Source organism: Ambystoma mexicanum, chromosome 2q (assembly GCF_040938575.1).
Source record: "Ambystoma mexicanum isolate Mex_15411 chromosome 2q, UKY_AmexF1_1, whole genome shotgun sequence".
NCBI lineage: Eukaryota > Metazoa > Chordata > Amphibia > Caudata > Ambystomatidae > Ambystoma > Ambystoma mexicanum.
The window spans coordinates 444,786,260-444,810,562 of NC_090924.1; the positions used below are offsets into that span (position 1 = coordinate 444,786,260).

Sequence of the window (24,303 nt, forward strand, 5' to 3'; positions counted from 1 at the left end):
CTTATTGAGCACAGTGGTTTAAGAAAGAACAGATGGAATTAGCGTCAAAGCAGCATTTTTAAAAGTGAAAAGGTTTACTTTTCAATGGGGATTCTGGGGTTTTCAAAAAAGCAGTGCTCCCCTTTCACTTTCTTCCTTTTGTATATGTCAGAACACACTGGCACACTCCTTCAGTGTTTCCCCTTGTTCCACTCTGCCCAATGTATCCTTGGCAAGAAGGTGCAGCCATCTTTTTGTTGCTGCAAAACAGTTTTGAGGCCAGACGCTCACAGGAGCCAGCACAGCCATTTTGCCATTCCTGTGTTAATGCACCTTGGTGATGTGGGGAAATACTGTTGAGTCGGTCAATATATCTCACAAGGGTCTGACTCTCAGAGTGGGAGGTGGCTGAGCAAAGGGCTCGAGATGGAAAGTGTTTTGAAAGAGTTGTGTGTAGTGGAGGACCCGGCCCCAGAAAACCTTGAAAGCGATGCAGAGGGTCCTGAACTTTATCCTTCCAGCCACCGGGAGCCAGTGGAGAGATTTCAGAGCTAGAGACATATGGTCCCTGGGCTTGAGGCCAAGGACAAGTCTTGCAATCCTGTTCTGGATTAGTTGCAGTGGGTGGAGAGGGTAGAAAAAGGCAGATTGAGAAAAAGGCTGTTGCAGTAGTCCAGCCAAGAGAACCAGGGCTCTGGAGACAGAGTAGGTGCAGCTGGTAGTGGGCCTTCTTGGCAAGGTCTGGGATGTAAGGAGAGGGTGGAGTCGAAGATTACACCAAGGCTTTTTGCCTCACAGGAAGGTGAAGGAAGAGGGCCCAAGGAGGGCAGCCAGAGCGAAAGAGGGAAAAGCGGGAGCAGGGGTCCCAATAAGAAGGATCTCAATCATACTGGCGTTAAGGCAAAGATTGCTGGAGGTGCACCAATCCTGAATAGCAGATAGTCATTAATGAGAGAGACGGTCATTAATGAGCAAAAAAGGAGGCTGAGGGGGGGCCTGAAAGAGAGCCAAGTGCCATCCGCATAACAAAGTTAGAGAAGGTAGAGGTCAAGTAGATATTGAAGAGCCAGGGTGAGAGGTTAGAGCCCTGGGAACACCAAATGAGGAGAGGTGGTGGAGAGAAAGGACCCAAGTTGGACCTGGGAGGGTCGGTCCAGGAGGAAGGTAGTCAAGCACTCCAGGACCCGATCCGTGATGCCCAGGTTCTCAGAGTCAATTAGTCAGGATGGTGCGAGACAGTGTCAAAAGCAGAGGAATGTTCAAGAAGGAGTGCGACAGAAGGAAGGCTTGAATCAAGATTAGTGATCAGATCTTCATGGTGTTCAGGAGAGCAGATTCCCAGCCTCTGGCTGCTCTGAAGCCAGACTGATGAAGACAACCAAAAGATTCGGTGAGGAGTGTAAGCTGGGAGACGGCCAGCTTTTTCAGGAATTTGGCCAGGAAAGGAGCGATTGAGATCGGGCGATGGTTTGCCGGACAGGTAGGATCGGTAGAAGGCTTATTAAGGACCAGAAAGATTAGGGCTGCCGCTACCAGGGAATTGCACCTGTTGAAAAAGTTTGCAATTGAGGCCAACACCGCCAGAGGTCTCCTTTCTACTATACATACCCTTCTGCAGAATAAGACTGGGCTGAGGATTTGGGCCTACATGAAAGCGTGGGAAGGGGGCTTTGGAAGGCCAAGTGGAGGGGGATTTGGTGGAGAACTTAAGTTGCTGCAGCTGTGCAAATGAAGGAAGCCGCCTTCAAAGTGGTAGAAAGATAGTATTTGACTCCAGATAGACACCTCAATTAGCCAGTCGTTGATAGCGCTTCATAGATTGTATTGCCTGTCATTTTGGGAGGACGTTTTGACCCTCGTCTCTGGGATCACTGAGCTCTCCTTTCCTTATGACCCAGGCATGTTGCTCCTAGCCATCTCGGACAAAGCCCACTACCCTATATTCCATAGAGGGGAGGAAAGCAACAATACTGTTTGACTGGAAAGATGGTAATAGCAGGCAACTGGAAAAATAATGACAATCTTCACATTAACCAGTGGACTAGATTGTGGTAAATGATGGCGCTGGAAAAAACCTCAGCAGACTAAGGGATCAAAGCGAGATCTATAATGCGAAATGGACGATATTGGACTTCAGATTTACCTACAAACACCTGTCCCCATAGGCTCAGAGTGCTGAATTTGTTTGAGATTCTTGATCAAGGTCCTCTCCCGCTTTGAACCCCTGTAAACAGGTGCCCTGGGAAGCGCTGGAGCACTCTTGGTATGACATTTGTGTGCAGAGATGCCCACGACTGTTTTGTACTTGAATTTACTCCATGTTTTGGGGGGTTGAGGGGAGGGGAGGCGGGCGATTCCAGTCATGGGCTGGGGGCTGTTCTAGATTTGTACTGCCGATTTTCCATGCTCAATTACTTGCCCAGTTTGGGCCCCTCTGTTAACCATAAATGATCAAATTGCTTTGGAAAACTAAACTCCTTCTGTGGCACCCAGGGCTATGGGGAATCTGCTACCATCAAAGCAATACAATTTCAGTGTTCGGGGCTGAGACATAGTCCAAAACTAGAGCGCTACTATGGGGAGCTAGTCTTTCACATGGGTCATCTTCTCTGCACCCCTTAGTGGTCTCCCCATTACTACCCCTTTTGGAAAGAAACTGCCAACTACTCCGAAAGAGAACAATGTGTCTGGTATATTTGGAGGGAGTGTGATCGCAGTGTTGCCATCTCCGATGACGACCACCAATTGTTGCACTCCTCCCTCCACTAGAGACACAGTCAAGAGACTGACAAAACCTCCAAACAAACCACCTGCTCTCAAATCTTTTTACCCACCACCTATTTGAAGATTCACAGCCCCCCCCCCCTCCCCTACTCCCCACATAAGCAACCATGGTCTGCCCATTACATATATGCTGGCAAAATGCCCCGTGTATAGGGCTCAATATAACCTGGCATATTGGGACAGTGAACCTTCAGGCTGCAAATTGCAGTGGCCACATGCATTGCAAAGTAGAACAAATCCTAAGCACCTGTACTGGGCCTAAACATTTACGCATCAAAACAATCAGCATCTTCAGTCATGCTACAGAGCCATCTATTCATAAATTCCTGACCTCCAGCTGTCCACCAATTTAAAGAAGCAGTCCCATTGTAAAGGACTACCAGCTTATTAACCATGTTAAAGAAAAATCGGACAGGGGTTAGCAATTAGGATGTGGCCCAAAACACAAAGTGGTCATTACCACACATACCTAAGACATTACCGTTTATTTTCACCATTGTAAGGCCATAAGTTGAATGGCTAAATGTGCCAATTTCACAGTATCCAATTAATGCAGTAACGTCTGTGCCAAATCAGATAGAAGATGGGAAGTAGTCAAATGTGGTTTGAACATTCTCTTCTGTCAAGTCTAAAATATTTATCTCCAGTAAATCTGAACATCCATAAGTACAGCCAAAATGATCACCAAGAATCCTAATCTTCACCATACCAGCCTCGTCGTAGGCAACATCTTCTCTGCCGTCTTAAAGCAACACCTTGCATGAAGGGAACTGTACATTACTGAATCACTGTCCTGGTGCACTTCAGACAGTTGAGTCGGAAGAAACCTTGTTCTTTCGGGCAAGATAGGAAGCCACGGTGCAGTCAGCCAGTGATCATCCTTGAAGTGATGCTCAAGTTCAAGCAGCGAGAAAAAACCATGGCACAAGTGGTTTTGTAGTAAAGTGTGAAGCGAGAAGTGCACACATTTGAGAAGACAACTGGAGGACAAAGAATCTAAACAGGACTCAACAGAACAAATTCCTCCATGGCCTTAAGGTGGAAAACACTGAATTTCTATAAAACAAAGACTGTTCCAACACGAGACTCACCAACTGAAAAAGGTACAAATAGGTTGAAGATATAAAATGTAACGTCGGACTGACATTTCAGAGAGTCAGCGCAGTCTCACCTTCCAGACCTTTCATTGCAGTCTTACAATCTATCGTTGGTTCAGTTATGGTGGTGGGACAAGGGACGGCCTCGAGCCTCAGGGCAAAACCTTCTTCTGGAGAAACGGTGTAACAGAGGTTGAGACTTGGGGTAGAAATAATACTTTTTTCTTGATAAGGCCCTCGAAGAGGCCCAAAGATCTCTGTAGACTGACCTATGGAAGAAAAAAAAACAGCCTTATTGAAAAACTATTGTCGAAAGTGCAGTGCTTTATAACAGAATAGTCACAGCTTTTTTTTTTCAAAGAGAAAGGACAGACATCAAATTTCAACGTCCTTAAATGCCAAGGTCAGTCCTCTAAAGCCACAAAAGGGGCATGTCGCACCGCAGGAAACAGATTAACGTGCCTTCGGTTTCCTATACTTCGAAAAGATATATAAAATGCATGCAAAAAACTGCAGCAGCGTTTTCCTCCCCAATCAGTGGAAGACAATGGCAGGCAAGAACAAATGGTGACCAAGGGAGACTGATGCAATGACAAATGACAACTGCAAAGCATAACTAGCACATTCAGATAAAGGTTTGTGAAAGTAAGTCTTACAGAAGTCAGTTGCATTGGTTTGCTTCAAGTGCTGCAACTTAAGATTTCCGTCTCAAGTCCATATTAACAACCCCTTCCTACCTCCAATCTCGCAACTGCCTGGAACTGGGATATACTGAAAAAGCAGACGGCACAGAAAGTAACATCATGATTACTACAAAATGAAAAACATCCCTACAAACTATTATCTTTCGCAGGTGGTCATACATTCTAACCCGGACTATGTGGGGGTGGACACCCGATTTTCTTTGCTAAAAATGGTAAGTACACGGGTTTTAATACAGCAAAGAAAAGAAAGAAAAAAAAAATAAAAAATAAAAAAAAAAGGTCTCTCACCTGGATGCAAGTCAATGTGCAAATTGAAATCTCCCACCTTTCATCACAAAATTTCTTACTTGATCTTAAGAAGTTGGTTAGATCATACAGAATTCAAGGAACCTGAAGTACTAGTTTGTTTACTTCTGGTCAACATTTTCCCCATTTATGGAGTTAAGGTTGGAGTGCGTTTCTGGCAGCCTAACGATACCAAAAGGAGCTTGAAGAATCATCTTTTTTGAAGTTGGAGTCAAAATAGGAGCATCTTCAACGTCACATCCAATAAAGATGAGCAACAATCTAATCTGCAATTCATGAACTCTTTTAGATCTAACAAATATAAATAACTTTTTGAGTAGCCCCAATTACGATCAGCCAGAGAAATGTCATGCTTGAAACACTCCCTTTTGACTACTTATCAGGAATCGATCACACATTGTGGGTACTATTCATCCAAAGGAGATTTGGTATGAACATGTCTTCAAGGAACTCATGAAGATAACTTTTAATATTGCTGAATTGAAGCCAAAATAATTCCTGAATCATTTTACACATATTGAACAAGTTACTTACCCTCGATAACGTTCTTTCGACTGGATGTTCCAGCCACGTATTCCTCATCTTTTATATTGAAGTCTGCTTGCTTCAGAATTTTGTTTTACTAGGGTCGAGCATTGTGCAGCGTCGAATCTTGGTTCTCTACGGTCTCCGTAGCGTCCTTCGTGACATGGAGATATGGACACGCGCCCTGACTGTTTCCTCAGTTCTTAGTCCCCCACCATCCCCTATTTATGTAGCATGCTCTATTTAAGTAGCATGCTGTGTTCCCTGAGGAGTTTGAAGCTGTGAGAAAGGAAGGTGCACAAGACATCCAAGGCATGAGGGGATGGATGGGACAGCGATGAGGAATACATGGGAGTAACATCCAATCAAAAGAACGTTAACAGGGATAAGTAACATGTTCTTTGAATGGATTGTGTCCTACCGTGTATGCCTCATCTTTGATAGACTCCCAAAGCAGTTTGAGGTAGGGTGCTAATTTTAATGTTGTTGACAGCTTTGCCAAATTAGTCTTCTCCTGAAAATGAATCTACACAGAAGAATGAACTAAATGTATGCAGGGACTACCATTTTGCTGCTCTACAAAATGTCACCATTACACCACTTTCAAGAGCCAATAAAGCAGCCACTCTAGTAGAATGCACTCCTAGACCTTCATGTGAATCCTTTCCAGACAATAAGTAACACTCAGTTATGCACATAATCCATCTAGAGCTGGTTTGTTTTGCGACAACTAATCCTAATCTATGACCGGCATAACCAATAAAAAGCAGATCAAATTTGGAGAATAATTACAGTCCTTGTGAGAACCCTCTTTGGGTCGAACAAAGGATAAAAAGATGGTAGTGTAAAACTTTGTGCTAAATGAAATTGACAACCTTAGGCAAAAAAGATGACTGAACCCTTAAAACGTATCTTTGCCGAAAGTTGTTTAGAATTACCCAGGCAGATGTGATAGCCACTAAAAGGGTAATTTTTATGGCAAGTATCCTAGGGCACGAATGTAAGGGCTCAATGGGAGCTCCCATAAGGTTTAAAAATCGCATACCACCACGATTAAGGGAGTAGGCAGGCACAGAAATTGTGTCACAATCTGTACTTTGAAATACAATCCCCCATTCAGAGCTCTTTGGAGAATGGGTCAAGTGAAGTAGGGAAAAGAAAAAAAAAAAAAAACCTGGTTTAAAGTTTACTTGAGAAAAGGATCTTGTTTCTTTTCCCTGCACCAGCTGCAAAATCTATTCCAAAAGGCAGCAGTACAGGGATTTAGTTGCTGGTCTGCTCGCCGAAAGCAACACTCAAGTCTTTCGGAAGGTCACAATCCTTATAGCTCACACTTTCAGATACCAGCTGTGAAGGTTGAGAGTCCCGATCTCTGGATGAAGAATGTGACCTCCCTCTTGCGAGAGTAGATCCTCTCTTTGAGGAAAACAAATTGGAGGGCAGATGGCCATTTCCCGAAGGTCTGGGGACCATGTTCTCCTGGCCTTATCTGGAGCAATGAATATCATGGTTTTCCCGAACTTCGTCAACCTCCGTATTACCTGAAGAATGACAGGTACTGGTGGAAATGCGTACAGTAGTGGAAATTCCCAGTCCACTACGAATGGGGACCCTAGAGCTCCTCTTTGGGGAAATTCCCTGGAGCAGAACAGCTTGCACTTCCGGTTGACACTGGTCACAGGTTGACACTTGTTGCGGATCCACTTGAGGGTTTCCCCGAAGATCTCTTACAGGACTTCCTGAGCTAGTTTCCACTCGTGGGAGATTGTGCTCTGCCTGCTCACAGCGTCCGCCGCTTTTCTTTTTCTCCGGCTAGATGAACTTCCTGTGCAGAGAGGCAATGCAGCTTCTGGGACAGTGACCCTACGCCCCCTCTTGTGGAGGTAATGCATGGCCATGGTGTTGTCCATCATTATCAGAACACTGTTCCCCCGTATCGAGGGCAGGAAGGCCATCAGTGCTAGTCCCGGCTGGCCCACCACAGGAGATCTTGGCCAGCCTTTATCGGAACCTGGAGAAGGTTCACCATTCTGAGGGGATAAATCAGACTACTGGTATCTGAGAGCCCATTGAAGGGATTTCACTCATTCTCAGAAGGGCTTCTGGCACCAGAAAAATGCAGGATGCCATGAGGCCAAGCAACCTTAGGAAGTCGTAGGCCGGAAGACATCGGGCACTTAACTTTTGCAGATGGTCCAAAAAAAATGAGTACTCAGGTGGCTAAGCACCATGGGCCACCCATGGGAAACCACCAAGACGAAAACATCTAAACCTCTTCTATTGCCCCTTCACGCTATCTAGTTAATGTTACTGAACGGATGCTTCACATGGCATAAAATAAAGCGTACACAGATTGGGGGTGGCGACATATGGCTTGGCTGTAGCAGTACGCTACCAGACAGACCATTAAACACGGTTCAGGTGGCGATGAGAAAGCCTTACGGGTTAATATATACACCAGTTATCCTTCTTAAGGCGAGACCAACCAGTTTGCTTAACTAACCCCTGCTTAGTTGGAAGGTAGCGGCAGCTAGCCCACAACAGCTACATGTGGGTATGTGGCCGCACTACCCCCCTTTTCCCCTTTAAAGCGCCAACTACGCTCAAACCACTGCAGTGGTTTCCCCGCGAGTAAACCAGGGCTTCGATATAGAGCGTTGTGCAGCAACAACCCCATCATGTCAGCTTCTAAGCAGGTCGACAATCCGTCCTTTGACTAGAACCTGTGCCACGCGCAGCAGCTCCGAACAAAAGTACGGATGGCAGGGTTTCAGCTTTCGCATCACCGCGCCCAATAACAAACATCTCATGCCCGAAAGCTTCTCGCCACATCCCACTACGGACATGCAAAAGCATCACTACATAATACCACTCTTTGGGGCAAGGAGTGGGGGCGGTGGGGACCCAGCGGCAACACAAAATACATTATAATTACAGGGCTGGAATTTTCCTCAAACACAACATGCCTTCCCCCCGAATCTACCACTATGTGAATATACTTATCTACTTTAGATGTCTGAAATACACTGCATGTTGTCACCTGCCCCTGCCACCTCTTCCCTGATGGGCGCTCAGGAGTCTGGGTCCCCATTGTTTTGGGTGCTTGGCCGCCGGCCCTAGCACCAGCATGCAAAGTGGGGCTGCCCTGACCAGACCCACAACAAACCCACCTCCCAGCTTATGCCCTCGGGCCGCCCATGCGGGAGGGCCCATGTTCATAAGCCTGGAAGTGTTTTAGTGCGGGGGAAGAGGCATGCTGGTGACAAGTGACAGGGATGACAAGTACGACAGTAATGACAATGTCAGGAATGAGGAGGCCAAACAGGATGTGAGCGGGGTGGGGGGGACTTTGGCCACAAGCTTTACTGTAATTCAAGCCATGGTGCAAAAGAAAACCAACCATAAACATAAGAAAATAACATATTTTGGGGACAGAGGGATCAGGTGAGCAGGAGGAGGGGGGCGCACTCCGACATGGGGCCAATTCATGCTGGATCCGTGCCAGCACCCTGAGGGGTTACTACCCGGCGGCTCCTCAGGTCCCCCCAAAATAGAGGCTAAAACTAGGAACAGCCCTTGGCTGCCAGGGACCAGAAGATATTTTTGGTGAAGATGCCCATGCCCTCTATGGACAGGTGGACCCTGTTGCTGCAAAACAGGGCTCGATTGTGCATCGCGATGCCATGCTTTATGAATTTCAGACCTGAGAATAGGCAAAACTTGGCCCTGGCTTTATTTGATTTACGCCTGGAAACTGACTTTTTTTCAACTCTGCAGCGGGATGATTTCGGACATCATGACTTCCGTTCGTAGTCTTAACATGTGTGCAATGGATCTGAGGGAGGTGCACATTTCCGCAAGGAGGGACTTCCTGCCCAGTTGGGGGAGATCATTGCCGCAGAGATGGATGAGGAAATCGGGGGGAGGGAGCAGGCCGGCCAGTTTGAAGTGGAGGTCCCCCCAGCGCACGCCTGGTTTGCCCCACCAGTAAGTGATACTGTCCTGAAAATGCATGCCTTCTTGGGTTTCCTCCAGCCATCTGCTGGCCCTGGCGATAAATGAATGACCCACAATCCATGCAGTTTTGGAGGGGAGGAGGGCAAAAGAGAAGGGAGGACACGGTTAGATCAGGTCTTTCCTAATATATCTTTCATAAGCCCCAGATTTCCAGCCTGCTATTCCCTTGATGAATAGTTCTTGCAACCCCCCCCCCCCACTGCCACCCTCCAAGCTGATGTTGCCGCTCCTATCCTAAAGGAGGGGGAACCAAATTCAGTCGGGTTCCACCCATTTGCAATTATGGTCTTTTTGAGCGCTAACCTCAATTGAAATCTACTGAGGGTGGACCCATTTTTGTGTGAAAAATTGGCCGCCCAGGCCGGGGCGTTTGCTAAGAAAATCCCTGGTGCTGCAGATGGGACAGTACTCCCGATTCTTCTATGCAGTATAGATTGATAATCCCTCCCCTCCCTTCCCCCCAATTTGGTCAGTTTAGGATTTGAGTTTTACAGCCATTGATTCCCTAACGAGGTTGATGTCGCCTTCATCCAGTCCTTCCTCAGAACCTGTATTTTTGGAAGCTATCTCGCTAATCCTGAAAGGCCCAAAGTAATTGTGTGTAAAGGCTGCCTTAAATAAGGTTGTTTCATACGAATTATTGCATACTTCATGCAGGTTGTCCAACAGGGTTTTTATTTTATCAAAATTAAGAGGGCAGATGGGGTCTTTCACCCCTTCCAGTTTGGACCACCCTGAGTGCATACCTAGTTAATGCGCCGTGAGAAGGATCGGAGGCCCCCGCCAATCGAGTGTAGTAGGATACTGCTGCCAAATGGTAGGAAGCCCATGCTTTTTTTGTGCTGCTTGAAGGCCCATTCCATGAAATCATTGACATGGCTCTCCTGTAGGTCTCTGATGTTGGTGACTTTTGTAATGTTGCCAAAATCTGTCAGGCATTTGTTGTACATTTTAGCCGTTTTTTGGGCCAGCGCCTTTTTGGCCAAGTCCCCTAGGCTCACTGGATGATGTGTGGTGCCGGGATGATTCCCCCCCCGAACCCCCCTGCTTTTGCCTTGGGGGTGGGTGGGAGCAAGGGTTTGCATGGGGGAGCCTTGTTTGGAGGAATGGAGAGGTCTGTCTTGTTTTGTTCCAGGATGGCCCAATCCACCTCTGGAACAGCTGTCCATCAGTCCCTGATAAACCAAAATGGTCTTGGCGGTATAGAAAAAGCACTGCCCCCTGGAGTTCACCGGGCCTGGCAGGGGTGTCTGAGGCAACGTGCCGTTTTAAACTTTTTACCTCTGACTTTTGACTTTTCCAAAATACCAGTGCCCTGGGCAGCCTGGGCCTTCTTAAGGGGATAGAAATGCCTAGCGTATTTATATGGCGTTATAAGCCCTCAGGCACCTGCCGAGGCGTGCTCTCCCGGCCAGTTCAGAAAACCATGAAAAACTTCCCATTTCAATGGCTGAAGTGTGCGTCTAGCGACCAAGAAGCGTGCTAGGCTATGCACATGTGCAAAGTCTGTCAGACAGTTACTGGGCCAAGCGTGTGCTCCACACTATAATTTACTGTGCTAGGATCTGCGTTTTCTGCTATGACGTCTAACAGAGCACATGTGCCTCCCGAATGAAGGAGGCCATGAGATCTAAATCTCCTCAAGACGTTTCCTGTTTGGGAAGGTCGGGCGCGCATTTCCTCTTCATGCCTCGCCAATACACAATTGGCCACTCTGAAGTGGCCCTGCCAACACGTGGCGCTCTACAGCACTCAATGTATGAATGAAAGATTTCCAACGGACAATGCCCGCACCACGTTACAAGGGACAGTCCTGGTCGCCGAAAAGAGCACACACCACAGGGCATACCTGCCTACATTTGAAAATCAAAATTCCTGAGATTTATGCCCCGCCCACAGCCACACAAGACTCCGCCCATTTGCACATGGCTCCGCCCACACGTCCAACAGGTAAACTCGGTTGTTGTAGGCTTCAGTTTGCTTACTATAGCATTGAAAATAATTAATTCAATGCTATAGTAAGCAAAATGAAGGCAGTGCTGCCGCCTTCACAATAGTGCTTTCAATCCATGTCATTGGATTGAAAGCACCATTTTTGCGGTGGCGGCGGCTTCTGTTTGTTTACTATAGCACTGAAAATAATTCATTCAATGCTATAGTAAGCAAACTGAAGTCGCCGCCGCCGCAATAATGCTGCTTTCAATCCATGTCACTGGATTGAAAGCAGCATTATTCCTACTGCGGCGCCGCCTTCATTTTGCTTACTATAGCATTGAATGAATGATTTTGGTAAGCAAAATGAACGTGGCACCGCCGCCGTAATAATACTGCTTTCAATCCAATTATATGGATTGCAAGCATTATTATTACAGGGGTCGGGGGTCGCATTGAGCGCCGTTTCCGGTCCCGCCCAATTCTCCACCCGATTGGCTACCGGCGGCAGCCAATCAGGTGGAGAATACGACGGGACCCGGAAAGAATCTCAAAATTCCTGAGATTCACGGGACTTTTCCGGAGACCCGGAGAAATGCTTAAAATTCCGGAGTCTCCGGAAAAATTCCGGAGGTTAGGCAGGTATGCCACAGGGCCCTGTGCTTCTGTCTGTCGGAAAAGAAAAGATAGAGTACACTCGACGAGCCGCCTAAATGTTACTACAGTGAGGAGCTATGCAGCCAGACCTCGCCTGGGGCTAGGGTGGCCAACTGTCCCGTAATTTGCGAGATTGCCCCGTAATTTGCGAGATTGCCCCGTAAGTGGGGACTGTGTCCTGCAGTTTGCCGAGTGGCTCTGCGGGACGCAGGTTGTCCCGACTTGCTCTTTTCGAGCACAATTTGTGCTCGAACAGAGCAAGTCAGGAGTCCCAATTAGGCATGCTGGGTCCTGGGGCCAGCCGCTGCAGGGCGGTGTCACATATTAGCTGCCACTTGCCAGCCACGGTTATTCCCATGCCGTATACATACATTTCCCGCAAATACAGTGGCTGGCAAGTGGCAGCTAATCTGTGAATAAGAGTCCTTTTGCATTGCACCCACAGTGGGCGATGTGACGTCACGTCAGCAGCTACGGGTGCAATGCATTGATTCTGCTCGGGGAATGATGCTGTGACGTCACCACCACCTTGTGTCACGCAAAAAGCTCTCTCAAAGTTGCCCACCCTACCTGGGGCAGACTGCTCATCTGTGGAATGGCTGCCCTGCCTCCCTCTATACTGAGTCTCTTGGCTTATCTGCAGTTCGGCAGGGGGGCAGGAGGAATCAGTGAAGGCCACTAGTTTTGCCATGATGCTTCTGTGATAGCGATAGTTGCACATTTCCAAGCATAATATCAATACGGAAGGAAGAGCTGGTTACCATAGTGTTGGCTATTAACTCCCCTCCATGATTCTGACAGGCAAGGTAGGCGTTCCTGTACCCAGGAGAAGCCATCTGCTGCGAGCTCTAGAGGAATGAGGGTCGGGTTCCCTGGGAGTCAGTCTACAAGTCGTGAAAATGGGACTCAAGTGAACATGCATTGAAACTGCAGCTACGCAAACTACATATAAAAAGAGAAGAGACCGATGCTGCGCTTCCTCTTGGCCGAGGATTGTAGAAAAATAATGTTAACCTCACCTGCATCCATCTGCCCGCCTCTACAGTCTCAGGCTCTCAAGAAACGGACTCCCTCTTAACCATGCTCTGCCTACCTTTAGTAATGACAAGAAGCCCTTAAACTCCCAGGGATCGCTGCATGTCAGGTTACATTTGGTAAGGTGATGCTTGGGCCAACATTTGGTACACGACCCAGATATAATAAAAGCAGTTTTGATAATATTTAAATATTTCTTTCTTTGTTGGTTTATATTGCGCCGAAAGCCCACAAAAAGGGGTACTGACCCAAAGAGGATTAAAAAGAGGATCAATTTCAATTATTGATCTCAAAATGTAGACAGCAGCAGTTGGGGGGTCAGGGTGAAAAAAAACCTCGACCAACCACTACATCACAAAAAATGCATGCTTCCTGGTGCACAGCGGGCACGTTCTAGTCAGAATGATGCATTCAACATCTGATATTTTAAAAAGCGCTCCCTCGCTGAATCCTTGAAGCACTGATGCAACAATTGCCCTCGTGTGCATGTTTATTGCAACACACTAGAAAGGCTCAAAGGCCGTTTCGTCGGTGCATGCAGCGGGTGCCTTGGCCAAGTGAGATGTTGCATTGACATCGCCTTGGTTTTGCAGTTGTGAGCATGCCCCGTGGTTTCCGCAGCAATCCAGCTAATGGTGGGACTGGCCGGCTGGTTGCACTCGGGGGCAAGGCGTGGCAGCACCCACAATACCTCAGCCCCACTGCCCGCACATGCATAGGCCGCATAGCTGCACAGGCACACTGGGTCCATGGGAGGGGACGGCGATGGGGCGGTCAACTGACCGGCCTGGCTAAGGGACACGCGATCTCCCTATTGGGAAGGCTAGGCAGCAAGCCATAGCCTCTCTAAAGTCAAGTGGGGGTGTCCCAATTATACTGGGATGTCACGAACGCTCCCTGCAGATTTGCAGGTGATGGGCTCTACTACTTCAGCCTATTTCCAGATGGGCCAGCGAGGGGTTAATGGGTCATCTATAGACACCTGGAGATAGCACGAGGGTCAGAGGATCCATTTAATTTAGTGATTTGTTACTTTCAACCAAAGCAAGATGGCTCAGTGGATTAATGCACCTGCTGGCTGCTTCAGAAAATGCAGTGCAACGAGGTTCAGATGGAATTCCGGCCCATACTCGTTACCAAATACGATCACTTTGTGTTGCTGTGGCTGCCTGCTAGCGGGATCTGAGTGTATCAGGAGGGAACACAGCCCGACAGACGCTACTTATTTCTGAGGCCAAGACGGAGTTGTCAAAGATACACCTTTCCTGACAGTGCTTCTACACAGCGTGTTTTTTTTAACATGTTTCTGTACGCATACAATGCAACAGTAATAAGTTATTGTGACATGCCTGTGTACCAGGGCTTCCATGCCCTGCCAGCCTTACACTCTCCCTCCCTCGGATGCCATCCGCAGAGAAAAAGGAATCTGCCTCGTAAATGGCGTTTAGCATTTGCTGCAATGCGGGCATTTAGCAGCACTGCCCCCAGTCCCGCGCCAGGCGATGTGCTCATCTGCAGCGGGAGGTCAGCCACTGGTGGCCGGCACATGCCGAGGTCGCTCCTAATCGTCGCTGAGTGCTACTCTCCGCAGATCCATCTATAACCATGCCCCTAGTTGATCCGATCAATCATTCCAGTGACCCAGCCGAGCCAATCACCTATAGATCAGTTCCCCTCTCTGCACGAGCCACAACCCCTGCGCCGACGATGCCACTTATGTAATATTTGGTACCCCATACTGATCCGGTATCCCCCAGCTTCGGCTGTCTTCGAGGACATCTCCGATTGGCTGTTTTAGCCACAGCACCGCCCTCGTGAGCCGGCAATAGCAGACTAAAGCAGCAGAGTTCCAAGCTGCGCTGCACCTCCTCATTGGATGCTCCGATGTGAAATGCTTCAGGAAGCCGCGTTTACTCGATGCTACAATAGCTTCGAGTGAAATGCTTCATAACGCTCGCTGCGTTGCTGGAAAAGAGGCAAATACACATCTTTAGTGCAATATGAGCCTGTTACAATTGCATGGACTGAAAGCTTAGTTGTAAAAAGCAGCAGAGTTTGGATATATGGTATGCTAAGGAACATAAAGCGTCATTAGCATGCTGAAATACATAGATGGAGAGGGGGGCACTACTTTGATTCAATCTTTGAGTCGTGGGTTTCTGTAGATCATCAAATTTAATGTTCAAAATGTTTTAGCCTGGAGCCGCCAGTCCACAATGGCCCATAGCACTAGGACCAGTCCAAACTTGAAATATCCAAAAACAAAGTAACTCCACTTTGTTAGGACTGCCGCTTCCAAGTTTGCCCCATTCGGTTACTGCCAATTCATAAAAGGTGTATAACAATCTGAGTCAAAAATAGTAAATAGATTCAAAAGTATATGTAGCAGGAAATGTTCAATTCACATTCCTGTAATTTTCCTTAAAATGACATGATCTTGCACATCCAAAATCAGTAAAGGGGTTTACATCTTAAATTGCCCATAATACGCAAGTGCCAATGCATTTCGGATTAAACCTTCAGGGCGGTATTATGGCAAAATAAGTGTCACATAACTGATATTACATTCATATCTGGTAAATATTCAAACATAGCATGCTGAAAACATTTGCGTAATTTTATAACATTTACATGATCATAAAAAAAAATCCAACTATGAGGGTAGCAGTAACTTGTAATGAACACTCAGTAATAATGTTATAAGAAATATTGAACAGGGATATTTCCATGTTTTTTTTTTAATGTGTCGGTTAACCAACAAGAGGGGTGATTTTAAATGTTGCTGGAACTGTGATTGAGTAGGTAGACATTTTAAATAAATGCAGATTAGCTCACAGTGCTGAGTGTGTTAGCAAAGAAGAGGGTTGGTTTTAAATGTTGCTAGAACTGTGATTGAGGGACATTTAAATAGTGTAAATGATGTCCGATTGGCTCACGCAGTCTTGGGCCGGCTCCACATATTGCTGAGCAGGGCTTCACACTATGTATAAAAATAAGCTGCACAGAGCCTGAACATTTAGTGTAAGAATAGAGACTGAAATCGGAGAATAGGAGTGAGACAGGCAAGGCTGCCGATAACTGGCTTGAACACTAACATTTTCCGAACTTACTGGTATTTCAACGAGTGCAGCAGTGAGGTATTCACGACGAACACTGTTGGAGAAGAAGAATCAAGAAAGTGCCTGCACCAGCTTCTGCCCCCTCCTGCACCAATGCTGACAATGTAGTGAATAGAGACTGTAAAATTGCCGAAGAATAATTGCCATAAAAGGTATATGCTAACCCTCACTATAATCATGTGCATTAGGAGTATATTAGCACCGATAATAGTCCTGGTATTATGGTATTTAGAAGAGATGCGTCCATTAGGAGTGTTCTTGCCTATTCGAAATATTTCTGTCACTGAAAGCCCAGTCGATGTAATGTCCTATACTTTGTCCCCAATGGAGGAAAGACAAAGGGAAGGTTATGGAAATAACATGTTACTTCTGATAATGAATAGGACACATGCAATTCTGAGAAAAAACAATTGTTGGGTAGGTACCCATATACCGCAACATGGTGGGAAGGGAATAGGTTGGTATGTGCAGCCATTGCCGTTAAGCTCTGCATGTTGCGCGTCCCTAAGTGCACTATATTATGGGAAAAGGAACAAGGAGTGAAACGGGTCAATTAGATAGGACAAACATGGATGAATTTGAAGAAATAATGAAATCTGTAGGTTGCACTAGATTTCGTAAAGCAAGACAAATAACACCAGTAGTAAAGCCACAATATATGTGCCATATAATAATCACGTTTCACATTAAGTTAGAAGGGAATAAAGATACAGTGCCCCCCCTCCTATACAATAAATTACAGTCCTCGCACTGTTCCATTTTGCTTGAGAAAGAAGGGTTCCTATTCAGTAGGAACATTCACCAGGTGTATGAACATTGTATACTGGTTCTTCCTCTTTTTCAAGAATTGCATAGGTGATCCTGTCTATTTCATATGTGGGGGAAAAAAACGTATCCCTAGGTGCCGAGAAATTGGGGAGGTATTTGTTACTTAGGGATTCTATTTCCGGGGGTATTGCTTTCAAGAACATCAGACATAGCAACATTTTCTAGATAAAGGCCTCGGCGAAATGAGGAAGGAGGATTAATTGCAGAAGATATAGCAAAATCATTCATACCATTTTGGTGGCAAGCAATAATAATATAAGACAACTGTCCAGAATTTTAGAGAAAACAATAAATGGAACAGATATATTGTATAAAATGACCCTAGAGGAAAATGACCCTAGAGGAAAAAGCAATCAAACTAATGTACTTCAAAATTCAGTTTTGAGCAGATCAAATGCTCTCTGGCATTCTTCATTCCATTTCAAAGGCATCACAACATCCTTTTTTGTCAATGCCACCATCGGCTTCACAATCATCGCAAAATTTGCTATCCACTGGCGGCAATAGGAGGCCATGCCCATTATGGCTCGGACTCCTTTCTGCGTTTTTGGAATAGGCATGCCAGAGATACTCTCCATCCTTTCTGGTGTCAGTCTTCTCCCCTCTTTCGAAAGTAGGTATCCCAAATAAGCCACCTCCTTTCGACAATACTTGAATTTTTTCTAACTTGCTTTATGGCCATGTTCTGCTAAGTGTGTTAACAAAACGGTACTCTTTTTACAAATCTCCGGTTTCAGCAGCAATTAACAAGTCATCTATGTATTGCAATAATACACAACCCGCTGGTAATGCTAGCATGTCTAACTGTTCTTTTAATGCTCTGCTGTATATGCTTGTACTTTCCGTGTAACCTTGTTGAATTCGTGTGAATGTAAATGACCGCCCTCCTAACGTGAAAGCAAATAATATCTGCTATCCTGGTGAACTGGAATGCTAAAGAAGGCATTCTTCAGGTCAATCACACTAAAATATGCAGCCAAGGCAGGTATCATTGTCAAAATTGCGGTGGCGTCTGGGACCAGTGGGAACTGATGATCAACCACTCTATTCAGTGCGCATAAATCAATTATGAAAAGGAACAGTATTTCATTACCTCCTTTCTTAAACACCGGGAGAATGGGGCTGTTACAAGGGCTACCTGTAATCTCTTCAATCACCTTCCTTTCTACCAAATCTGAGACCAATACTTTTCAATGCTTTCTCGCCCTCAATCGAAAGCTTATACTGCGGAATAAGTGGCAATGTTACTCCTCCTTTCAAAACAATTCACTGGCTCCATCTTCAAACATCCCACATCATTGTCATTCATTGCCCATATACAAGTCGGTACTTCACTTAACTCGCCTGGCAGAGGTTTGCACAAGAACTCGACACTGGTATATTCTGCAGTGATATTGTCAGAAACACTATCAGGAGTGCAATGGATGATCACACTTAATTGTTTCAACACATTTAAACCTAACAGATTCTCTCCACAATTCTGTGTCAATAAAAACTGATTTCTGTGAATGGCCCTAGTGTTACTGGTACTGATTGGGAAATGGGATGAATTACTGGGGTGCCTGCGAACCTTACTGAAACATTCTTTTGCCCTGACAACGGTATTTCTGGAACCAAGTGATGGTCTATTGAGCACTTCTGTGCACCTGTGTCTACAAAAAAAACTGTGCTCCCCATTCCCAACTTTCATTTCGACATAGGGTCCTTTCTGGTTAACGGGACTAGACCCTGGTTGCGACCCCTGTCTTGGGCGGTCCTATCGGGGAAACAATACGTCATCTGATGTGTAATCACCAGAATAGTATGTATTTGGTTGTGTATCAAAAGTATTTCTGCCCCCACCTCCATTGTGCCGACTTTGATTTTTGGAAGTAAGGAGTCTGACTCTGATCTTGGTTCTGGTTCCGATTGCCATTCCCTTGATTGTGGTTCTGCTGCATACTATTATTTCTATCCTGTCCATGTGTTACTGGGCGACCTCTGTTCTGTCTTCTTTGACCATATCCATTTCTATTTTGCAAATGTGGACATTGTGCTCGCCATCTCCCCTACAATATGCACACTGATTTAATCCCAGAGGGCCTCCATGCATGTTGGAATTGCTTCCTCTCCCTTGAGCATTTCCTCTTCCTCTATTGTGGCCCGCTACTTGCTGTAGTAACACCCTTGTTTTCAGGTTAACTATCTCTCGCTTCTTTTTATTTGTCTGTGTTCATCCTGTTCTCATAATATTGGGCCATGTGTAATACTTCACTCAGTGATTTTGCTTGCCATGCACTTTGATGTCATTATCAAGTTTTGGATTGGAGGTATTAATCCCCGTACATATTCAACAAATAATATTTTCCCCGCCTCAGTACTTACATCTTGCCCACTAAAATCTGGAAACACTTCCTCAAATGTATTAAAATAGTCTGTAGCCAACACATCTCTGCCTTGTACACATGCAGTTAGTATGTCCCATACAATTCTTTTTTCTAGAACCATTTTTTTCAATTTCTGTATTATCCATGCTGGTAATGCTGCCATATTTGATGGTTTTCTCGCCTGCTTTCCTGTCCGCATCCTCTTTCACTAAATGCTCCCACGTGTCACCAAAACTATCCCGATTATCTACTTTTCTTATCTGCTTCCACTTGTCTGCTGGTAAAATTACTAGGAATATTAGATCAATATCGTTCATAGTAAAAATTGATGATTTCAGATATGATTCTACTTCGAATCGCGCCAGATTTTTCCTTAAACCAGGGATTGTTGGTTTTATAGTATGCACCTCCTGTCTGGAGAAAGGGACATGCACATATTGTGCTGTATAATGTGCTTCTGTCACTTGTGCTGGTAATCCGTTTACACCAGGAATCTGTTTTTGGTACAAAAGTGGGTGGAACTTCTCTCATGGGTGAAAAAAAGATCGCACTCGTTTTACCTTCCCCCTCCCTCATATGCAGCAGTATAGCCAAGTCAAGGGATAAGGTAGTCTGTTTCTCGTGTCAATGCTCCCTTATATACTGCCAATAACTCAGATGGACAAATATGCCTATTATCTATGTATTTATCTTGTAAATATTCAACCATCACCTGCAGCGCCTTTCTTTGCATTGCTAATGTGCATTGATCAAATATTTCATGCACTTCCATTGTAGGAATGCTAGCATCTGTGATCCATCTAAGTGCCTCTCGTGTGCATATTTTCATTTCCTCACTAGCCTGTTTTAACGGTGGAAGAAATTGCCATTGTACATACGGTACCGCCTCTTGCCTCCCTCTTTACGTCCTTGTTCCTAAACCCTGGCGTAGAAAACATTTCAGCATACAACTCATCAAGTTCATTTTTAAATGAAAAAGCCTGTCCACATGTTCTTTTATTTCCAAATTTCTTTCTCTCATACGCGCAAATGCATTCAAATCCCGCAACTTTTGCGGTGGCACCATTCCAATTAATTGCTTCCATCTTTCCATAAAATATTCTCCCATGCATTCCAACAATACCTGTTTTTCACTCAGCTTCCTATAATCATACATCGAGTCCAACGTTGATGTCTCATCACCTCCGTCTATATACATTGCTTGTTCTTTCAACTCCTTCCTTTCCTTGCCGACCGCACTACGGGTTATTCTAGCACACTCGCTTTGTGCCATCTCCGCTCTTCCCATACTCTCTTCTCGTGTAGCAATGGATTCAAGTTCAGTAGGTGGAATGGGGAGTGAAATTGCATGGGGGGAGGGGCTGGTGCAGATGGAACGACTAGAAGGGGGGGGGGGTGGTGGCTGCAGCTGTAATGGAGGCTGAACAACGGGGATTGGCTGTGCAATGGGCGCTAACGCAATTGTGTCACTTATTTTTGGGGCGTTCTTGTCTCTTCATTTAATATCTTATAATGCAACTCTTGTTGGGGATATATTCGGTCTACAACCTATCCTGACACATCTATCCATCTGTCTTATTTGCTCATCCCATTCTTTGTTGTCCTGCTCTTGCGCTTTTTCTCTAGATTTATGCCTGCACGCATGTTTCTCCCTGCTTCTCAAGCGAATCATAGCTTCCTTCCTCCAGTCCCTAATGACGTCAAAAGTCGCTGGGCGTGCTTTTTTCTGCAGCAATACCAAATAATCTATATCTTATAACTCACATGTTTTGGCCATTGCAAATCTTCCTCCTATGCCAAATTTCACAAAACATTATTGCCCCTATACCATATTTCACATACGCTGGCAACCCTTCAGGTGGCGCAGCCTGGCCAGTTTCCAAAGATTGTCTACCGCAGCGGAAAAATCCCGCTAGACAGGAAGACAAATTCCCAGGCAAGTTTTTAAACTTTTTCGTACATTACCCTGGGCGTTTGATCTTGCAAGAGCAACACTCAACCAATATCAGGGCTATTAGAATCGGGGGCACAACTCACCTGATCAACCAATTTGTCTTTCAAGACGCAATTCGTCCGTATACTGACACAAACAAGAATCGTTGTGTCTGCGTATTTGGCTCACTGCCTAGTTTCAGGACCCTCGCCTTCTTGCTCTCTGGCCAGACACGTCGATCAGGGATCAGTTGTGTACAGATCTGGAGTGTCATCACTTTCACAGGGGCGCCCCGAATACCTCTCGATCCCGGCTCGACCGTCTCGTCCTCGCTTCGTTTTCTCCCCTCGCCTTTCTTATATTACAACGTATACGATGGAGCAAGTGGGGCAGGGTCCCTATTCGGGCGCCATTTTGATGGGGGCCCCTAAGGGACCTTTGTGTATGGAAACCAGGCACAATCACCACACACGAACTGATACGCCAGACACGAGGTTCAGTTCCCAAAATCTAGGGTTTATTGCAAAGCAAATCGTCTGTCGGCCAACTGGGTCTCACGTCCCGCAACGTGTCACCCAGACCTCGTGGGACACAAGAGAGCGAACATTTTACAACAGTTACATACAAAATGATCCTCTCATCAGTAGTGAGACATTCAAAACCGCCCATAATGTAGCTTTCTTTGCAATGGTTTAACTGACAATTATGACGAATATGACACCCTCCAGGCATTCATTTAGCAACAGTTAGCAATTAACACAGATGCCGACACTATTTTTTGTTTTAGGGAACATAATGCTCTTGTTCTTACAAGCAAGCTGCGTGCAGGGGAGAGACACATTCCAGGCCTCACTATCTTCAAGTTTCTATTAGTGGGCTACACGTCAGCTCGATCTACAGGGGCTCAATAAAAGGGGTCCACAGAAGAGGGCATAATTCAGCCTTTAACAGTTCATTTCTATAGTTTCTGCCACTCCAGCGAGACTAGCCGGCACCTGCGTAGTGATTTAAATGCCTTGTTGCTTACTCCCAAGGACTTGTGAGGGAGGCAACCGGGGCATTGCTGTCTGGGTTGTCTGGGCTGCGTTTCAACATGCAACTTGTGGCCTTGCTCTATGCATGAGCAAGAACGAAACAGAATTCACTTGCAGCAAAGCAGTTTGAACAGAAGCAACAAAAGCAAATACCATCAAAATGGCGAATTCCATTCATACAAAATGGACGCTCTCTGGTTATGCATATGAGTCTGTACCAACAATGCTGAATATATGATGCGGTTGGTTTTCGGCCAACAAAATATACAGTCTATGCTATGGAGGGGTAATTTCTAGACTCTCAGGAGAATAAACTGGTAAACACTGCCCAGTTGTACTGCATTCTGTTTTCATCTAGCGTGCCAAAACCGAATTTAGCTGTGCCCAGTTGCTGCACTCTGTTTTCACAGTGTCCTGCTGTGATAGAGCTAGATTGGCGTCTTCCTTAGCTGGTGTGCAACCCTCGGTCTCTCCCCCCCCTACCTTGTGCCACCCACCCGAATGCACCAGTGCCCAAGACTGGTAAGTACCCCACCCCCCCCTCCACTGCAGCCAACCATGTCACCATCTAGGTCTCCCAACTATCTCATATGCTTCTCCTATCACTAAATCTGTCCGGACTTAAGGACATACTGGGCTCCAACCAGGCCTTCCCATTGCAGACAACTATGTCACGGCTTCCGCCAGAGAGACTCACCGACATCCTCTTCATTAATGCACCCGACCTATGGACTCACTACATGGTTGGCTTTCTCTCGTCCATCGCCTCTTCTCCCATTAATGGTGGCACTCGCTGGGAGGTTTTCCTTGACCTCTTCACCATTTCCAGAGTCATCATTAATGTCTATTTCAATGGAACCATCATGGTTCAGGGTTCTTAACCCAACCTTCTATTTGATAAGGCTCCTCCCTCACCTCTCCATCCGGCCAGTCCTCCTCAACTCTCCATCCGGCCAGTCCTCTACACAGGCCCCCTTGCCCTCCAAGGCCCCCCCCCTTCTGTACAGGCGCTCCTTCCCTTCCATATTGTGCCAGCTCCCTTGGCCAACCTCCACTACTCCCCTGACCCTCTTGCCACCCTGCGGGGTGGGGGGGCACGGGGGGACCACTGTCCGCTGTGCCCCTCCCCCCCACCTGAGGAAGACCATCAAAGATGGCAAGCTGCTCCACATTGCCACTCAACACTCACTCTCCCGTCAAACACTCGTCTGACATCTGCAACCTCCTCGAACTCATGAATCTTGATGTGCTCGCCCCCACAGAGACATGGTTCAAAGATAGCTCGTCACGAGCTTTGACACTCCTCCCTGAAGGCTACAAAATCCTCTGTGCCCAGGCCCAAGAAGACTGGGGGAGTGGCGCTCATCTTCCCTGAATGGATACCTGTGTCCATTATTCCTACTCAGGCCTACTCCTTCGAGTGCCTAGTTTGCAGACTCGCACTATCCCCTAAATCGTCGCTCATTATGGCCACCTTCTATCGGCAATCAGGTCAGTCCACTCTCTTCTTCTCGGAATGGGCTGACCTGGTCCTCCCTCCCATCCATCCATCAATCCCTCCCTCCCTCCCTCCCATCAATCAATCCCTCCCATCAATCCCTCCCTCCCTCCCTCCCATCAATCAATCCCTCTCATCAATCCCTCCCTCCCTCCCTCCCATCAATCAATCCCTCCCATCAATCCCTCCCTCCCTCCCTCCCATCAATCCCTCCCTCCCTCCCTCCCATCAATCCCTCCCTCCCTCCCTCCCATCAATCAATCCCTCCCTCCCTCCCATCAATCCCTCCCTCCCTCCCTCCCTCCCATCAATCCCTCCCTCCCTCCCTCCCATCAATCCCTCCCTCCCTCCCTCCCATCAATCCCTCCCTCCCTCCCTCCCATCAATCCCTCCCTCCCTCCCTCCCATCAATCAATCCCTCCCTCCCTCCCATCAATCCCTCCCTCCCTCCCATCCATCAATCCCTCCCTCCCATCCATCAATCCCTCC

The 24,303-nt window shown here is 46.5% G+C and overlaps 1 protein-coding gene across 1 annotated transcript in view; it reads right to left on the reverse strand.

Moving 5' to 3' along the window:
* SUV39H1 (SUV39H1 histone lysine methyltransferase) overlaps positions 1-24,303 on the reverse strand; it is a 154,344-nt gene that overhangs the window by 103,860 nt on the left and 26,181 nt on the right. Inside the window, exon 2 of the mRNA XM_069647522.1 lies at positions 3,935-4,129. Coding sequence (XP_069503623.1) covers positions 3,935-4,129 — 195 coding nt within the window. The remainder of the gene's footprint in view (positions 1-3,934; positions 4,130-24,303) is intronic.